General features: G+C 40.5%; 2 protein-coding genes across 2 annotated transcripts in view; both read left to right on the top strand.

Moving 5' to 3' along the window:
* The window catches only part of LOC147333927 (neural cell adhesion molecule 1-like), a gene marked incomplete at its 5' end in the record, with an annotated part of 164,596 nt that overhangs the window by 70,161 nt on the left and 73,859 nt on the right, over positions 1-20,576 (top strand). Inside the window, one exon of the mRNA XM_086285854.1 lies at positions 1,793-2,131. Within this exon, the coding sequence (XP_086141980.1) occupies positions 1,793-2,131 (339 nt within the window). The remainder of the gene's footprint in view (positions 1-1,792; positions 2,132-20,576) is intronic.
* LOC147333931 (complement C1q-like protein 2) lies at positions 19,066-19,706 on the top strand. Its single transcript, XM_086286801.1, has 2 exons — positions 19,066-19,219; positions 19,317-19,706. Exons 1-2 carry the CDS (start codon positions 19,066-19,068, stop codon positions 19,598-19,600), a joined length of 438 nt encoding a protein of 145 aa, XP_086142927.1. The 3' UTR covers positions 19,601-19,706.

Here is a 20,576-nt window from a genome sequence, read left to right as displayed (position 1 = left end):
TGGCATTCACGTCATCCCAGTGGCGGCCGCACTCCCTCGCCAATGCCAGCAGCCGAGTCTGCAGGGTGCCCTGGAAGAGCTGAGTTAATGTTCGACTCCTCCTGGTCAGGCTCTCCAGCTGGATGAGCCGAGGTCTCCCCAACCGCCGCTGTCTTTCAACACAGAAACACAACTTGCATCTGAAGCAGGAGGTGCAGATTGTTTTTGCTATTCTTTTCTAAATCCAGGCTTGATCACGTGGAGGTATTTGGAAAACTTATTTGGCCAGCAGATGACTGTTGTCTCACAGAAAGTCAAATCAAATGTATGAGGTACACAATCAATTCACAAGAACACATTTAAAAAGAAAGTCCCGTTCTTCCCTGATTTCAAGTGAATTCTGCATCAAAACAGGGTGACAGAAGTAAAACGAGTGTTTGCAGCAAATGTGAGCACAAAGCCTCACTTTATACAAGCCTGCTATTAAAGTTCTCCTCTATGCAGATGACTTTCCTGTTTTCAAGGCACAACTTGAATCTGCTGTACAAATCTTATGGATACACACTAAAAGAAACAGTAGTGTGCACAACTCCAGATTCTGATCCCTCGTCCTCATATGGTCCCAAAAGGCTCACAAAAACCCACATAGCGATAGCAATAAAGCAAATGTTGAGGCTTCAAAATACAAAGTCCATAAACCAATGTCTGACATAGGTTTTTAAGGGTGATAAATATACAATAAATATACAACATATGGTCATAAGACTAAAAGTAAAGAATGCCATTTGTGTGTGAATGAGACATGAACCTGGGTGGACACTTAACATCTGTAATCCAGCTGTGACAGAGACAAAGAAGTGTAATGTGTGTGTCAGTGTGGTGTGTTGTAGTGTCAGGAGTCAGGATGCAGCTACAAAGCTTTTTGTTCAGTGTATACAAACAGCTGTAGCTCCATAAAGGCAGCATGCAGAGACTCACAGTGTCTTATAATGAGAGGCTGCTTTCTCTCACACATTATGTTCACTTATTATCAGCACATGTTGTTGTTCTGTGGAAGCTAACATCTTGTAGTTTCTGACACTTTGCATGTTTAGCATGAGGCTAAAATTCCCCCTCAGTGGGTCACTGGTGACCTGCTGGATGTTCAGAGGTTCATTAAATCCAACATGACTAAAAACTCAAATGTCAAAGGAAATAAACAAAATATTTAAAGTCAATCATTCTGATCATAATTGTACTTTGACCTTTAACCTCTCTGCTCTGTGTTGTTTCCTCTTTCAGACCAGAAAACCATCACAGCTGAGTCTGGACAGGACGTCACTCTGACATGTCGATCTCCAAACATCAGACGTGTGTATTGGAGCAGAGCTGACCTGTTGCCAGAAAATGTGTTTTTGTACCAGCATGGTCGTTTCGATCCAGACGACCAGCATCCATCTTTTAAGAACCGGGTGGATCTGCAGGACAGACAGATGAAGGAGATGCGTCTTTGATTCTGAAGGATGTGACGATTAATGATGCTGAAACATATGAGTGTCATGTCTACATGGAAGAAACTCACTCATGGGAGCTCATCAGCATCATCTACCTCAGGGTTTCTCCAGGTGAGTGAGTAGAGGTGAAGTTGCTTCCTGGTTGTTGATGTGTGTTTGTTGTATGGATGACCTGCTGGATGTTCAGAGGTTCATTAAATCCAACATGACTAAAAACTCAAATGTCAAAGGAAATAAACAAAATATTTAAAGTCAATCATTCTGATCATAATTGTACTTTGACCTTTAACCTCTCTGCTCTGTGTTGTTTCCTCTTTCAGTCCAGAAAACCATCAGAGCTGAGTCTGGACAGGACGTCACTCTGACATGTCGAGTGCCACACAACAACATCAGAGCTGTAGAGTGGAGCAGAGATGACCTGAAGAAAGAATATGTGCTTTTGTACCGAGATGGTTACTTTGTTCCAGACAGCCAGCATCCATCTTTTAAGGACCGGGTGGATCTGCAGGACAGACAGATGAAGGATGGAGACGTGTCTTTGATTTTGAAGGATGTGACGATTAATGATGCTGAAACATACAAGTGTTATGGCTTCATGGCAGAAACAAACTCATGGAAACTCATCAGCTCCATCTCCCTGACTGTTGTTGATCCTCCAGGTGAGTGAGTAGAGTTGTTTGGGCTCAAAATGTGGTCATAAATATTTTGTACTTGTAAAAAAGATTTGTATGTGTAAAAAAGATTTGTGTGTGGACTTAGCCCAAAAACCCCTGCAAGTTACAACTACGAATTTTGACCCTATTTTTCTTCCTTTCATCTGATTGGTGAATGTCATGTCAATCACAAATGTAACAATCCAATCAGAGAACAGATAGGTTTGGCTGTCGAGGGGAGCTTTTTTTTGAACTGCAGGTCTTTGAAGGGAATAAATGCCCTTTTACATGCCAACCCAGCGTTTTCCTTCATCACCACGAAGGAAAACAATCTGTGGTCGTCCGAGTTTGGTGATTTTGTGTCACAGGACTACGTGTTCAATACAGGGACTTCCACAGCCTTTTCAACAGCGCTGGAGATGCAGGGTGGGGGGGGGGCAGTGCTTTGGAAATGACAGTCTTCATTACAAAGCTTTCTTCGTTATGAATTAGCATACATGTTTTTATTGAACATTTGAAGAACTAGCAAAAAGAAAAGAAGCTCTTGTAGAGGACATAAAGTCAGAGATAGAAAAGACAAGAAGCAGGTGCATCTAGTACAGGTAGAGCTGCTGCAAAAACCCACAGAGCCCAGCAGCCAGCAACAAATTCTGGATCCTTTGCTTTTAGTTAGCAGTTAGCATTAGCAGCACATCCTGCATCCGATGTGAAAGGACTTTTATGCTGCGCACTGTGACTCACAGCAATGGTCCCGGGTCAGCCCTGACGTTGTGTTAAACTAATCCTAAAGTAATAATGGTATTTCTAACCACTGATATACCACAACTTTATCCTTTCAACAGCTGCTGAAAGTTAGGGGACCTAGCTGCTATCGGATATTTATATAGAGATCGTCCAGCTTCAAACTGTATTACCCTTCAAGGACCTGCAGTTCAAAAAAGCGCCCCTCTGACAGCCAAACCCATCTGTTCTCTGATTGGATTGTTACATTTGTGATTGACATGACATTGACCAATCAGATGACAGGAAGAAAAATAAGGTCAAAATTCGTAGTTGTAACTTGCAGGGGTTTGTTTTGGCTAAGTCCACGCACAAATCTTTTTTACGCACGCACAAATCTATTTATGACCACATTTTGAGCCCATAGAGTTGAGTGTGTGTGTGATCAGAGGTGAAGCTGCTTCCTGGTTGTTGATGTGTGTTTGTTGTCAGTCTGCCATGTTTAAATCAAGGCAAAATACTGTAGCTGTGTTTCTGCTAGAGCTGGGTGATAGAACGATAACGATATGTATTGCAAAATAACGTTTTCTCGATAGAAAAGTTAAACTATTGCGATAGGCCTCATCTCTCTTGTCCTCTTTTTAAAAAAAAAAAAAAAAAGAACAGCCAATCTAAATTAAGTAGCGCAGAGCCGAACCAATCACAGCCGCAGCATCACATCACGTGACTTGTTACGTACAGCCCAAGTGCCAAGCCGCACATGTGTATTTGTTTGGGAAGCAGCCAGCCGCCGTGCCGCCCGGGTAATGGAGGAAATGAGTGCGCCGACTAGAGAAAAATCAACCGAGAGCGTGACCGAAGGTTACCGAAGAGAAAACAGATGATGGTTCCAATTGTCGAACGGAAGAGCCATAGAAGTTCCGTAGTGTGAAGGTATTTCGGCTTTTTCAAGTCTGACAAAAAACAGTAGCATAGTAGTAGTAGCATAGTAGTTTAGTAGTAAACCGGTGCATGCTCATCTCTGACTGGAAGCGCTAATTCGTCATTGGGATTTTGTCAGACTAAAGTAATTGTTAAAACTGTTTGAAAAGCTAAGCTATACAACAAGGAGAGATTGAGAATTTCCTTTTAGTTCTCAGTTGATTTGATATTGACAAAACTTAGTCAATTTTGTCTGTGTTACGCCCCACTTACAAATGAAGTGTTGACTGGGGTGAGGGGTAACACAAAGTGAAAGAGAACACATGAACTACTGGAGAATAGATGTCATTAAACATGATTTATTGCCCAAAACTACTACAGTAAAAATAAACACAGGGAAGCTCTTTTCTTCAGGGTCTCCAAGGCCAAAACAAACAAAACACCCCCTTTAGCTAGAAATCAAACCAAGTACTCACTAACCAAAACAAGATACAATGGCTGAGTTCCCTGTCTAACCAAAAACAGGAGAAAACAGTTGAAACTAAAATGGCAGAGAACCCCTACCTGCTTCCACAACAATGAACTAATTAACACAATAACACAATCGCACAACCTTTGCTTACAATGAAAGAAAGAAAACCAAAGTTCCACAGAGTTTAAGGTCTCACACACATACACACTAAGGCCCGCTGCCCAAAACACAACAGCTCACAGCTCCGGCAAAAATGGGGGAAGTGGCAGGGGTGTGGCAGTTTAGGATGGCAGACTATATGCCGTGGCTGACGAACACACCTCAGCTGTGGCTCATGAGGCAGACCTGCAACACAAGAAAAGGAGAAAAGACACTCCTCTACAGAGGGAGAGCCACTAGAGGTCAGCGACCGTAACAGTCTGTTCTTCTGTAAAACAAACTAAGATTTATTTTTAGAATTAATATTTTGTTTCTAAGTGGAATTGACAATTTAGTAGTCTGTTTTGTTTGTTCTATTTTGAAACTTAAACGCTTTAGTGGCTGCCTTTTGTGTAGTTTGCAATATTTGCCTTTATTTATCTGAAAAAGTCTCATGTTCCTTAAGTACATCTACCCTGTTAAACTTATTATGAGAAATAAATATTTAAATCCAAACAAGCTGCTGATTATTTCACATTTTAATTGTGAGCAACGGCACATTTAAATCTTACAAATATAGTTATTTGGCTTGTATCGTGATATATATCGTTATCGCCTGAAATGAAAAAAACATATCGTGATATGAAAAAATTTATATCGCCCAGCTCTAGTTTCTGCCCTCTTGCTGTAATGTTCCTGAGACCAGCTGAGCAGAGTTACTAATCTGTAAGCAGTTTCCAAATTCCAGAATCACTGCCTGGATCGTTCTACAAACTTTGGAGGAGACTGATCACATTATAAATTTGAACCTCTCATGCTGAAATCATCAGTGATCCCTGACACATCTGGACCAGCTGTGATAAATTGTTGTTCTCTTACATCATCATCTCCTCTGGATTTTGGTTAAAATTAATTAATTCATGGTTGAGAACATACGAGCTGAGCTTTGTACACTGACAAACCCCAGTTTGCCTGTGTAACAACTGTATTAGGAAATTAAAGATAATTAATTCAATAATTATCAGGGTTAATGACACAATCACACTGAGCTCACTGAGGTGTTAAAATAATCCTCTTTCCGTTTGCACTTTTAGTATTATTATCCTAGTATTTGAAGTGCTTCATATATAAACATTGTAAATTATGTAAACAGTGTAGTTTGTTTGGTGTGACAGAGCTGTTGTCACTGAATCAAAGGTTCAGATGTTCCAGCCTCATAATAAACAAACACATTTTCAGAAATTCGAGGATTTGACCTTCCAAAAGTCTCAGGCATGTTTTAATGATAGTGATGTGTCGGTTGTGAACGAAACGGCTCTTAGAGCCGGGTCTTTGAAGTGAACGACGCGAGCCGGCTCATTATTGGGAGCCATGGTTTTTTATTTCTTCTTTCTCTCACCCTCTCTCTCGCACTTTTTTTCCGCTTCACTCCACATGCGAGCCTTGTGCTTTGCGCTGGGCAGAGGGGGGAGGGGCAGTAGTTACACTCAAGTAGCACAGGAACAGAGCGGGAGGGAGAGAGAGAGAAAGAGAGCCAGGGACAACAACATCACATTAGAAAGGTATAGTAATCATCCACAACTATTTTCAGTTGTGGATGATAAAGGATTCAGAAAGTTTATTCATGCAGGTCCATATGACAGAGAATGTGCATCTTTTTGTTTTCATATTTTAATTTATATTTTATTGTGTTGTGGTTTGCAGTGTTTTGTGTTGTTTCACTTTAAATTTGTTTAAAAAGAAAAAGCTGAAAATTTAAAGTTAAAAGTTGAAATGTGAATAGTTGGTTTTTGTATTATATGATATATTTATTACATTTTATGTGAAGTGAATAAATCAAAGTATATTTACGGTGGCTGCTAGAGACAAAGCACGTACAAACCCCAAAGCACGTAAAAACTCCAAAACACATTAAAACTCAGAAGCACATAAAAACTCAAAACACGTACAAAACACAAACAGAAGTGCTCCAGGACGCTAGGCGCAGTGTTGAGCTTTTGTTACCTAGTGGCTACACAAGCCAGGATGTACCAATGACCGGATTTGGTGTGTTGTAGTAACAGGTAAATGAACAATATATTATTTGTGTATAAATACACAAACAATACACGCTTTCAATTGTGTAATTTAAGTGATCTAGGTAGCTCTGTTTTGGAAGTTCAGTTAACGCTAGAAATGTGTTTTGGAGTTTGTACGTGCTTTGTCTGTAGGGGCCACTGTATATATTTATATATAAACATATATAAATAAAACCACCTTTTTAACATTAGTTATCCCTTTTGTGCATAATTTTATATTGTTGTTAATTATAAATTAATTAAAGCAACAAAACAACCTGAAGAGCCGTTTGGGAGCCGAAAGAGTCGGCTCTCTAAAAAGAGCCGGAAATCCCATCACTATTTAATGAGCTCTCACAGATCTGCATATCAGCTGGATGAAACCAACATGACCTCCGACCCTGAACGAACTGTTAGACCTGTTATCCACATAGCAAAATTGGCATGGCCCGAATCTGGGCCACACAATGTGCTTACACATGTTCCACATACCACAAAGAATGACGACCCTTTGGTGACCCACACATGGGCCAGCACAAGGCCAGTTGCAGACACACTGCTGGCCCTGTGCTGTCCCAGAACACTTTCAGCTCTGGTCCCAGAATTCAGCCTAATGTGTACCTTAATTAAGCCATGTAATAACAACATGTGCATAATAGTGCAAAAGCAACATGACAAATTTTGTTCAGACAGTGAATGGAATGATTCTTATACAGCATTTTTCAACTCTCCCAGATTACTCAAAGTGCTCTATGCAACATGCTACATTCACACACTTTCTCTTAACTGAGTGCTTCCTAACTACATTCATATATGCTCGCACTCATGACATGCAGACTGGAGAAGCCAGGGATCGAACCACTAACTTTCCGATCAATAGGTGACCTGCTCTACCGCCTGAGCTACATCCACTCACTGGCAAAGATGAGTAAACCCTCACTAGGTTTTGGATAAAGTGTACACTCACAAACCTGTAAAACGTGCACTTGAAACATTGGCTACCATTGCGGTATAGTATTGCAACATGGCATTTGGGTCTTCTAACTAAAATAGGAAAATAGGAACATAAATAGTGCCTCATTGCCAGACCTGGCCCGCATCTGGTTGACATACACTCTGCCATGACACCAGTCAGTCAGAAGTGCCAGCTTGATGCTGGATCCCGGCCAGGCCTGTTTTCTATGAGCCTGGGCCACATAAACCAAACCACAATCGAGCCAGATATGGCATGACATCACATAGACAGTGCCATCTATGGCAGGCCTGGCCCATATCTGGATGACAAACGTCTTATCGTGCCAGAAGTCAGCCAGCAGTGCCGGCTTGATACCAGATCCGGGCCAGACCTGCTTGCTATGAGGGAAAAGGGGATGGATTCTGTTCTGTTCTTCACTGACAGCTGACACCTCACACCTGTTTCTCACCTGCAGGTCAGACAGGAGGAGACAGAAATGAACTGTGAGTCAGACGATCTAAGGACAGACACCAATGAACTTTCCTGAACATCCAGCAGACATCTCTGATGATCATCATGCTCACACTCAGACCAACAGTGTGTGTCTGTGCTGTCAGTGACTCTGAACTACAGTTTATTCATCTTCAGGCTGTTCATGAGATTTACTGACACAAAATCAAACCGTGTTACAAACATACATGAATTTTTGTGAGCTCTAATGTCAGGATCAGTGAGTGTTTTTGTGTTGGTTTAGGTTAGGCAAATTAATTATTTTATGTTGGTGTGATTGTTTATTAGCTTCATGTGACTTTTTCCTCCTTAAGTACTTTGTATAAAAAAATCTCTCTTTGCCTGACATTTTTTTAGTTTGTAAATCCATCTCATCAGATTTAAGAGGTTTTACAAACTGTTATAGGGGTGTCCAAATTCATGGGCTGCATCCTCTTGAGGCTGCATTTGTAGGCCGATTATGTCACAGCGACGTGACGAAGGCTTTCCAAATTCGTAGACTTCTCCGAATGCAGCTGACAAATCTCTTCTCCTTTTCCCCGAATTTGAAGGATGGGTCGGGTGTGTCCTTTGTGGCCCACCATATCCCAGAATTCATAGCGCGGCCCAGCCAATTCCAGTTTTCAACGATGTCGGCAGCTACTAAGTTTTTAATATCACTCTTATTACTCTTTCTGGGTCACAAAATAAACTTTTAACATATTTTCAGGCGAGAATGTAGCTGTGGAAAGTTCAAATATCTGCTCGGTTTATCAAGATATCACATATTTGCAAATGTTTGAATGTGTGGTTCATACAGAACTTGGTCAGTGACACTCACATAAACACATGAGTACATTACACTAACACATGAAAGAACAACAGTGTGGCATTAATCATTACAGCAGTAAGGACCATTTTTAATCAGCAGCCAGTTTGATGAACTGATGCTCTGTTGTCTGGTCTGACCAAAGCTCTAACTCCAAACATCACTCCACTGTTAAAGCTTCTGCACTGACTGTTTCAGGTTCAGTTCAAATCATGGTTCTTATTTTTATGGCCTGACGGTGTGAAGCCTCCACCTACATGACTGAAGTGCTCCACCCTGCTCGACTTTTTTACTCCTCTCTCTGTGGTCTTCTTTAAACAGCCTCTTGGTGTTTTCTGTGTTGTTTGGTTCATGTGTCCACTGTGCCTTTATGAACACTGTTATATCTCTGCAAAGCAAAGGGCATTTTTTTAAAGACAATGATAATGAGGGAATTTGTCAGGTTTATATAGTGGATTGTCATTTATGCTTAGAAATATCTACTCATATATGCTTAGAGTTGTATAATCAATGTCATGGTGGTAGAGGTTTGATCCTTAATAGTCTGCAAAAACTTTGTGTGCATTCCAGAGTGTTCTGGCATTCACACCTACGTCCTGGGAGCATGGGAGAGGTCGTTCCTTCTCTTATTGTTTTATGGTAGGATAAACGTATCTATGTGTGTTTTAGGCTAAGTGCCTTTTGTTTAGATGAACTGCTGGACTTCCAGACCAGCAGGTTTAGGGAAGTTGTTTATGGGGTCACACACTGACACCCCCCCCCCCCCCCCCACACACACACACACACACACACACACACACACACACACAGGTAAGGTACTCTTTGTGTGTATGTATACGTCATATGTTAATGAACCTTCAACGCTCCAGCGAATAGGTTTAAGCTACAAACCTATCAGAATTCTTTCTGTGAATGAATGAAATATGAGCAGAATGTAAGGGCTAATAAAGCCCTTGAGGTGACTTTTGTTGTGATTTGGTGATATATGAATAAAATTGAATTGAATAAAGATTTACACATATACCTGTTGAATGCGTTTTTTTCATTGTTTTTGTCCCTGCAATCACAGACAAACCTCTATTTTTGAAGTGCCTTTGAGCAACTAATATACATCTTCCTCTGTAATATAATGCTGTGGGTAAACATGGCTGCTCTGGATTTACATCTGTGGATGGATGTGTTGATAAAATTATGAACCTGTATCTGCTGTGCGGACAGACCGATCACTGGAGTATTAAAGCTGCTCTTGAGTTTAATTTTATCCCCAGAATACTGAGTTTAGCCTCCATCTCCTATCTGTCAAACAATCTTCGACAAAAACTTGACTGGATTAGTGAGAATGACAGTTTTAGAATAAAGCCAAGAGTCACTGACTGCATGAACACATCAGGTATTCAGCAACTTCCTGTAAATTACAAGAAATCAGAGTAGAGGAGAGTAACTGAATACACTTCCTCTTTGTGAGGATAAAGATAAAGCCTGACAGCTTCTCTTGAATTCATTTCATATGCTGTTTTTTCACAGATGAAACCAGCCAACAGTAAATCAGATGCTTTACACCTACCTTCACATGACCTTCATCTGTAAGAGTTGGGCCTGTGTTTCCACAAGCCCTGCTGGTTTAGAAACGTATTCTTGTTAACGACAAAAACAAGATGAACATCTTTTACTTGCTAGCACAATACACACAATACACATCACAGCACCTCCCACGTAAAACCCCCCAAATGGTTCTAAGACAAGGCACTATGTGTGTGTGTAAACATCTGTATGCATGTGAGAATGTGTGTGTGTGTGTGTGTGTGTGTGTGTGTGTGTGTGTGTGTGTGTGTGTGTGTGTGTGTGTGTGTGTGTGTGTGTGTGTGTGTGTGTGTGACCTCCTGCTGACCAAAAGGGTCATATAAGCAGGAAGCAACATCACAAGAAACAGATTTTCCAGATAGGATGTATCTGCAATAAAAGCCTCTCCCAGCACAGTGGTCAGAGACAAAGGAATGTCTTGATCCTATAGATTGAACTCAGACCTTACAAATTTAAGAAGCATAATGATAACATTCAACAATTAGACTTAGCACAAAGGATCTCTGAAATTCTCAGAAACTCATAATCCATCTCCCAGTGGGTGCAGCAACCATGTGTCAAAAGTGGTCAATTGAGAAATGCTAAAAAGCGTGTTCATGTAAACATCGTCGGGTCTGCCCTGGTACAATGGGACTTCTGCTCCTGAACCTCTGCGCACAGCGTCTGCAAATCGGGGCTGTACGAAGTCACTTCATCTTTACGCAAGACTGCAGTATATTTTGGTGATCATAACAGTTATACCTTTTGAGATATTAAGCTTTTTTGCAATTTTTTGGCCCATTGAAATTAATGGACCACATGACAAGTGTGATCACTGATTTTGCTTGCATGGTGAGCTGTGTCTTAGCTCAGTGAGATGAGCAGCCATTCTCAGAGTGGGGGGCCTGGGTTTTAAGTCCCGCTGATGGCAACATTTCTTTTTCAGTTTGCAGTTAAACTTTTTTAAAAGTCTTTTCAACACAAATTTCAGCTTCTTCACCCCTTTTCAGCAAAATTCCAGATTCTTCAGCTGTTGTCAGCAGAAACTTCAGCTTTGTGACCTCTTTTCTGTGCAAGGTTCTGCTTATTTACAACTTTTCAGTAGCATTGTTCTGCTTCTTCACCCATTTTCAACAGAATTTTCATCTTCTTGGCCTGGTTTCAGCTGAATTTTTAATTTCAGCTGACCATGTCATTCTCATCTATTGTACATCCTAAATGTGTATAAATGGGATCGGATGATGTCCAATAAAAGTAATAAACAATAAATGTAAATCTCTTTTTTTAACTTTGCAGACTCATTTTACCCACTCCAGTGAAAGCGATAAGAAAAGGATCATGGCTTTAAATAGACTATGAACAAAATTAAATACATTTTGTTTATGCAACATAAAAAAATTCTACCTTTTCCAACTCGGATTTTCTGCAGGACCAACACGGACATCAGTTCAGACTGAAATCCAGTTCAGATGGCACACACAACACTAACTGTGTTCAACCTTGCACAGAGGCCTTTCAATAAATATAAGAAGATGGTTAAGGTGAGAGATTACTATTCTGTCTTTTACATCGGTACAAAGGGGGGACTAAATGCCAAAAAAGAGAGAAGTTGTTTTTTTTTAAATGACGCTTTAAAACAGTTCAAGTATCTTTGTGGGAGAAGGGACTAACTGCGGCCGAGGTTCTGAAAGAGACGGTCGCTTCACCGATGACCCTGGGCTACTTTGAGCTGGTTAACATCAATGACGAACGTAAGACTGAGTGCAGAGACATAATTGATCATCTGGACAATAAGAAAATCCAAAATATGTTTTCCACAAGGAGCAGATACAGAAATAAAAGATGTAGCCATCCCATGGTAGCAGAAACCTCCACCCACATGCATCAAATAATGCAAAGCGCAGAGGTGCAATGACGGTCTTAGATGTAGCACAGCAGAACGGATTGTGTTTAAAAACCCTAATCAAAGAAACGGCAGCAACATTGACCGTAAGGAGGTTTACGATCTACTTTGTCAGCAGTGTCCGCGTCTGAAACAATGGATGGAGAGTAGATTCCCCAGAAATTCTTTCCAGGAAGCAGTGAAATACAGAATGGAGAACTTTGGAAAGAGCTGACAGTCTTTTACTGAAATTCGCAGTGTTATGTTGCTGCTCGAACTGAGCGAGTCAGTTTGTCTCATAACTGGTTCCTTCATAAAGCAAGGCACAGAGTTTGTGCTATTTGACAACTTTGTCTTGACCAACGCCCACTTATTCAACTACTGGGTTAAATCAAACACACCTAACTGGCGTGAATTTGTAAACATTACCGTGGTCTTAAACTTTGAAGACCAAGAATTGGACAAGAACAACCTTAACGCTAAGGTGTACTTTATTAAAGAAGGCACATGTTAACAGCACAAACACCAACTGACTAAAAACAAAATGGCTTTCTTTTATACTCTACCTATTCAGGTGAGCATCCGGACTAGCCCAAGTATGGGGGTTAACTAATCAAAATGAAAACGCAACCCTCCACACAAACAAACATACAATAACATTAGAGCACATAACAAACATATACATATTTCCAAAACGTACTATAAACGAGTCAGTAACACAAGCTTTAACCATTACTATCTAAATTAAAACCCTATCTAAATCAAATCACAACAACAGTTGCCTCAAGGTGCTTTATATTATGAAGTAGATCATACAATAATAGATACAGAGGGAAACCCAACAATCATATGACCCCCTATGAGCAAGCACTTTGGCAACAGTGGGAAGGAAAAACTCCCTTTTAACAGGAAGAAACCTCCGGCAGAACCAGGCTCAGGGAGGGGCGGGGCCATCTGCTGTGACTGGTTGGGGTGAGAGAAGGAAGACAGGATAAAGACATGCTGTGGAAGAGAGACAGAGGTTAATAACAGATATGATTCAATGCAGAGAGGTCTGTTAACCCGTTAAAGCCGGTCGGAGCGGGCATGCTCCATTTTTTTTTTTTTTTTTTGCCTGTCCCATTTGGTTCTTTAGCCATCAGAATTGTTGTCTGAAGACCAACAAGGAAGACCTGTTAATCTTCACCAGGTAGTGACAAAGAATTAACATCCACCTTCTTTTTCTTTTGTGGCCTATTTCTGGCTTTCTCAAGTGGAAAACCTCATGAGAGCAGGACCTAGATGCACACATTGATAGATATAAAAAATATAGCAAGTGGATGAAACTAACCCTGGCCATAAATGGGTCCCCAAAGACCAGGTGAACATTAAGAGTTTAAACGTTTTTGGGTGGGATTGATGATCTGTAGTAGATCAACAACAGTCTCACAGAGAAAGAGTGAAGAGAAAAGAGCGGGTTGTAGTGTTGCAGAAGTTCACAACTTCTGCTTTTTCCAAGTGTGAAAAATCTAAATAACGTGACTGTTACCTCCTTTCAGTTCCCACTTTATTGCTGAGCTGCACAGGATACGGAGGTCAGTAACTTTCTTCTGTCAAACTTTGAAACTTATGAAATTTCAAGGCAACAGAAGGACTGTATGAATATAATTACGATTTAACAGTTCAGTGCTGGTCCAGCCTTGATGCAGCTCAAAGATGTCACTCCTCTCGTTTAATCAGAAATGCAGGATAACGGCCCCATAGCTTTCAGGAGAAATTCCCCACAATCACACAATCATCTTTAAGTAAACACTGGTGACAGTGGGTAAAGGAAACTCTTTTATAACATTAAGAAACCTGCAACAGAACCAGGTTAAGGGAGGGACGGCCATCTGCAGTGACCAGCTGGGAGCTGGAGGCTGCATGCCCATTGGAAGGCTTTAAGTCATTTTATTTGCATTTGTTTAACCTGAAAATAAAAATAATCACAATAAAAGTGAAACTTCAGCATATAAAAAGTGAAACTTCAGCTCCACATGAGGCAGACGTACTGGAGCCATACTTTCCGAGAGAATCAGGTGCTTCTCCACACAGCACCCAGTCTGGACTGAGAAGCCTTTAGACTGACAGTTCAAATTCCCAGCATCGGGATCCTCACTGACCTGTTAATAAACCAGGAAACTGGAGACTGCATCTGATTGGGCAGTTCTGAGTCTAATCGTCACCTCCAAGCTGCACAGAAGCCTGCAAGAGACACGTCAGACATCAGGATGAGAAATCCACTTACACAGACTCACTATCCCTCTGTGAAAGAGGAAGATCAACATCAGCCTTTAAATCTAATTAAAAGAGTTATAACCTATGGCCCTGGGAAATAGAAGTGCTGCCTTCTGCAAATGGGACTGCAGAGTCTCCATCAGATTACAGAGGACAGCGCTAATGCAGACGAGTTCATCAGCAGCCCTGTTTCATACGGTAATCCTTAATGTAAAGCATTAAAGTCTTCCTCATTTACGACATCTGACTTACACCTTGAAGATTCTTGTTTAATATCACTCTGTCTGTCCAAATGCTGTACGTCCACGATTTTAGCTACTTTGTTAGGCTACTTTACTTTTCTAACGCTTAAGTAAATTCAGGAGTGATCCCCAACAATGTCAGAGCTCTATGTTTGTTTCTATGGTTACAGTGCCCCTCCTGGTAGTTCCTCTCAGTGCATATTTGACAGAGCGTAAACATTTCCCTGATTTAGTTTTAGACGGTAGGGGGGAAATGCGACTGCTTCAGTAAAGCCAAAGTAGTTTTTTGGATCCTTAAAATCATGAAAAATAATTTCAGGATGACCAAAATGACAGGTACTGCTGACGTACTGATATATAGCATTTGTGTAGCACTGCTGCTATATTTGTATTGCAGCAGCGTTACACAAATACATTCTTTAAAAATCATACAATGTGATTTCCAGAATTGTTTCTTCAAAGCTGTCTATCACAGTGGGAATGCACCTACTCCATGATTTCTAACTGGGAGAACTTGCAAAATCGCAGGGAGTTCAAATACTTATGTTCCTCACTAGTCTCACTTTTATTGTGATTATTTTTTCCTGTTAAACAAACACAGATGAAATGAATTAAAGCCTTCCAACGGGGCATGCAGCCTCCAGCTCCAGTTCCTCACAGCGTTACTGGAGGCCAAGTTAATGCCATCCAGAGTAAGAATCTGCTTAGATACGATATTACTAAGATTTTCAGGGCCGAGTACAATAACCTCAGTTTTATCTGAATTAAGAAGCAGAAAGTTAGCGGCCATCCAGGTCTTTATGTCTTTAAGACATGTGTGTTATCTAGCTAACATGTAGTGAGTCGTTTAATCTTTAAATGACATTTGTAGAATTTGCCCACTTCCTCTCACCCACCAGTGAAAGGAGAGGAAAGGGAGAGAATCCTGTGCATACAGAAATGAACAGCTGGCAGAATTCAATTCAATTTTATTTATATAGCGCCAAATCAAAACAAAAGTCGCCTCAAGGCGCTTCATAGATACAGAGAAAAACCCAACAATCATATGACCCCCTATGAGCAAGCACTTTGGCAACAGTGCACTGAAAAAAAGGGATTGGCCAACTCTTGGATTTACATAAGCATCTTGCGTGTATTTAACATAAGTGCCTCATGCTTTAAAGTTAAGTGTAACTATATAGTGTAGAAACTACATGATATGCAGAGAGGCTAGATTAAATTGTTCATATCATGTTTGAGTGAAGTAAGTCAATAATTTACTGCGTCACCGCACGGGATTTCAGTCTTGCACGCTTTGGAATTCCAATAAAACTGATTCATGTTTGTGGCTGTAATGTGACAAAATGTGGAAAAATTCAAGGGGGCCGAATACTTTTGCTGTATTTAGCAACCAAGACTCTTCAGCATGCTCTTGTATTGCTTATAAGATTGTTCACTGCATCTGGAGGAGTGCTTGGAGTGGAAGGGTCAGAGATTAATTCATTCTCTGAAAAGCATTGAACACTAGCTTTCTCACCTAAGTGGTCAGAGAAGAAAGAAACAAAAAAGGACAGCTGTGGTTTTATTGAACTGGAGTGGGAAGGGTGGTCAACCAAGTGTCATGTTACACATGAAGAGTAGAAGTTCATCTTCAAGTTATACCATGTCAGTGACCTTCATGGTTCCTACATTCACATTGGATTTTCTAAAACAACACGTGCTGATTAATTTTATGAACGGCTGATAATCATTGACATTCACTTGTTTATCTCTTTGTAGTCTTGTACCTTGTAAAAGTTGTAAAGATTACTTTATGCATTTTGTCGCTTAGAGTATTTTTGCTCTGAGTTATTAGAGGAATTCCATAATCAAAGGCAATTACTTCCTCAGTGCCAAAAACTTCCAGATATGTTCTTTCACAGCTGCTTAAACATCTGTATCTGAGCACACATTTTGATATTTGTCCTCTAAGCTCTGGTCAGTTGGTGGAAACACACATGCTCATGTTTTACTATCAGTTGACAATCATTGATACTCACTTGTTCTTCTCCTTGTACTGCATCTGAAGTCATAAAGATTACATTAGTCACTGATTCACTAGAATAAGGTTGAATCTAATGCTACAGTGACCTCCCCTTTGTACTGTGTAATATAAAAGTCAGTCAGGTTTGCAGATGACACACAGATACTGTTGAGTTTTCACTGACAGAATGGAGATCACGCTGTTTTTCTCGCTGTTGCTTCTGGTCTGCTCTGTTTCCACAAATCAGACAGAGGCAGATAATGAAATTCAATCAATGTCACTTCATGAATCTATCACTAACGTTTCTCATTAATCTTTTTATTTTTATTATTTATTCATTATTTATTCAATAATCTAGCCTACGAAAAATGAAAAGGGATTCAAATGATGCAGATAAATAAAATTCATATTGACTTATTTATGTTCTTTTCTGTCAGACCATGTCGCAAAACTGAAAGACCTGGAAATGCAGAACGTTGAACTTCAGAGACAGAGGTCTGAAATTGACAAGCTTAAACAGCAACAACAAGGTACTGTATGTACACGTTTCATTGTATAACAGAATATTAGTGATTCATTATTATTTGTTAGAGTTCATTTATTCCAATGTGTGAGATTAATAATTATAGGTTAAAGTATATGAAATCATCAAAATTTGTGCTTTTTATGGGTTCAGTGGGGAAAATGTAATATGTACTAATATGTGCAAAGTATAATTTATCTAAGGGTAGTTTCAACCCAACCATACATCTTCCACTTATCCAAGGCTGGGTCGCAGGGGCGGCAGCTTAAGCACAGAAGCCTAGACATTCCCCTCCCCGGCCCCCACCTGCAGCTCATCCGGGGGAACACCAAGGCATTCCCAGGCTTGAGAAAGCTCTTTTCCACTGTTTTTATCCAGAATCTGATTCTTTTGGTTATTACCCAAAGCTCGTGACCATAGGTGAAGGTGGGGACAAACTGATAGGACAGCCCGTTCTCACTCCCGAGGCGTAACATGTCGACGTTTTGTCACGTTCCGCGGCGTTCCTGAGGAACGCGAAAGGAGACCTTCGGCGTTCTTATGGTGCGCGGCGGGTTATGGCTGGAATCCAGTGCAATGACGCTCCCGCGGTAACAGACGTTCCAGCCCTGTATTCCAGCCGTAAACCTGACCTTATCCCTAGCCCTGACCATAACCTTATTCCTGACCTTAACCAGGACTATAATGATGTTAAATAACGTGTTTCTAAGCGATTTGAAGAAAAAGAGTGAAAACGTGTAGATGGAGTCCAGACGGTTCTCATATTTCCTCTTTTTTCCGAGGTCGTCATCTAGGAACGTTGTGGGTAGCCGAAAACGTAATATGTTGACGATTTGTCACCTAGCGTAAAATGTTACGCTTTGGGAGTGAGAACGGGTTGCAACGTGTTGGATAGGAAAGAGCTTTACTTTTTCACTCAGCTGTCTCTTCACCATGATGGACCGATACAGTGTCCACATCACTGCAGCCACAGCACCAATCTGTCTGTTGATCTCCCACTCTCCTCACTCTTAAACAAGATCCTGAGATAGTTAAACTCCTCCACTTTGTGCAGGAACACGTCCCTGACACGGAGTGGGCGCTCTACCCTTTTCCACTGAGGACCATGGCTGCATACTGCTCCAGTGGGAGCTGGATGCCAGGACCTGTTGAAGGTCAACATTTTAGACACATGTCAACCAAGACAGCTCAACAACATTCAGACCCTTCAGGAACTCAGGACGAACCTCATGCACCCCAGGGGCCTTGCCATCAAGGAGCTGTGTAACTGCCTCAGTGACCCCGCCCCCGGTGATAGACGAGCCATCCTCCTTGTCCACAGACTCATCTCCCTCAATGGAAGACATGTCAGTGGGATTAAGGAGGTCCTCGAATTATTTCTTCCACCACCCGACGATATCCTCAGTAGCACTCTGTAGTTAGAACAATAATTAAAACTCCTAACACACACACAGGGTATTTATACATTTTTAGAGAATGTTATTTTTTAAACTTTCTTTTTCAGACAATGCAGCAAAGTTGGAGGAAGTGGATAAGCAGAGGACTGCAATTGAAAATCTTAATCAACAGCTACTAGGTAATGTGATGAAGTCAGCATGGCTCTGATTATTTTCATCTTAAAATATCTGTGTATTTTTTTGTGTATTAAGGCTGCAATCCAGTTACCAAGAAGACTGCTACACACTGTGTGGCAAAACATATCTACAACCTTTTCTTTAAATGTATTTATCTCAGCACTCCTCCTCCAAATTGTCTGTGGACAGCTACCACACTGCAGCTGTTCTTAGTTGGTTTTGGCTTCTGTAAGAATGAAATCTATCAAATGCTTTCACTAAAACTTTTTCATTTCGTCTTTTGGGGAGGGGGGGGACACCGCAGCAAAAATTTTAAATTTATGACATTTCTCTCTTTCTTAGTCAAACAGGTGGCTTTTTCAGCTTCTTTACTGGCTGAAGGTGGTGGAATTACTGGCCCATTTAACACACACACTACGCTTGTCTTTAAACATCTTGTCACAAACATTGGAAATGCCTACAACCCACACACAGGTAATAAGACTGAATGTCACTTCTCAGCTATGTTGATGTCAGACTGATGTTCACGATGTTCGAACATCTGATTTTCCACTTAACAAATGTCCCACAGGTATTTTCACTGCACCAGTGAGAGGAGCCTACCACTTTGAGTGGTACGTATGTGGACCTGGAGATCCTGTTTATGGTGTAGCTGTTGTGTTGTTTAAGAATGGAGAACGCATTTTTTCAGCGTGGGAGCGTCAGGCCTCACATTTCGGAACAGCTTCTAATGGAGCCTCACTGCGTCTAGAGACTGGAGATCAGGTGTTTTTATGTCTCTGGGTTAGTTTTAAAATATATGACAATCATTTTCACCATTCCACCTTCAGTGGTCATCTTCTTTTCACCATGTAAAAAGGGAAACGCTTCCTTAAGTTGTCTTCTATTATCCACCAGCTTCTGATGTTTTAAAATGTGCATTAATTCAATAGGTGGCAATCTAGTTATCTTAAATATCTAAAACCTCATAAATCATTTCTACTTCTAAAAGCAGTTAATAATATTTTTATGTAACGATTTGCAAATCTGTTAGTAAAATAATGATAAATTTGATTTAAAAAAATCAAAGTGACTGATTATTTATTTGTTGTGTGTGTGTTGGAGAGCTGTATTAAAGACTAACACATAACATGTGTAGTTATTATTTTATTGTATTTGCATCAATTGTCAACATCAGGATATTAAAACCTATGAAAGTTGGTTACACACATGTTCCATATCTTAACTGTGTGTAGCTACAACAGGAGACAGTCTCCATGGCGATGAGTACAATTGGCAGCTGAAACTGTTGTGAACTTCTCCATGAGTCATATTTCCTGTTTCAGAGCTGCTGATTGGCTCTTTGGGCCCTTTACCTTCAGGAGGTCATGGACGAAGCACTGAAGTCGTTTATCACGTAAAAAATATTTTTAGTTTATAATAATTTGATAAATAATAAAATATTAATAAAAACTGGAGGTTTTTTTTAGAACTTAGATTTTAAGCTATTTATGCCTTTTTTGCTGCTCTTTTTTAAACGTATTCCCTTTAAACTGTATTTATTCTTTTTAAAATATATTGGTTATTGCACTGTAGAGGCTGCTGAGGAACAGTATTTCGTTTCAGGCTGTGTAACACGAAATGACAATAACCAATAAAGTCTTGAGAGCTGCCATCATTGTTCCAGCAGGAGGCAGTAAAACACCAAACTGCACCTGTTGTGCTGAAAAGGTGTGAGCATGTGCAGTAACCCAGTAAGTTACCTGAATATCTCTCTCTCTCTCACACACACACACACACAGACACACACACACACACACACACACACACACACACACACACACACACAGTA

This window comes from Aulonocara sp. 'chitande type north' Nkhata Bay, linkage group LG3, assembly GCF_057382095.1.
Source record: "Aulonocara sp. 'chitande type north' Nkhata Bay isolate Kocher_YH1m ecotype deep benthic linkage group LG3, A_spYH_male_GT1.1, whole genome shotgun sequence".
NCBI classification, from domain to species: Eukaryota; Metazoa; Chordata; class Actinopteri; order Cichliformes; family Cichlidae; genus Aulonocara; species Aulonocara sp. 'chitande type north' Nkhata Bay.
The sequence above is the reverse complement of the archived record's forward strand: the minus strand, read 5'-3'. Positions and strand labels throughout refer to the sequence as shown.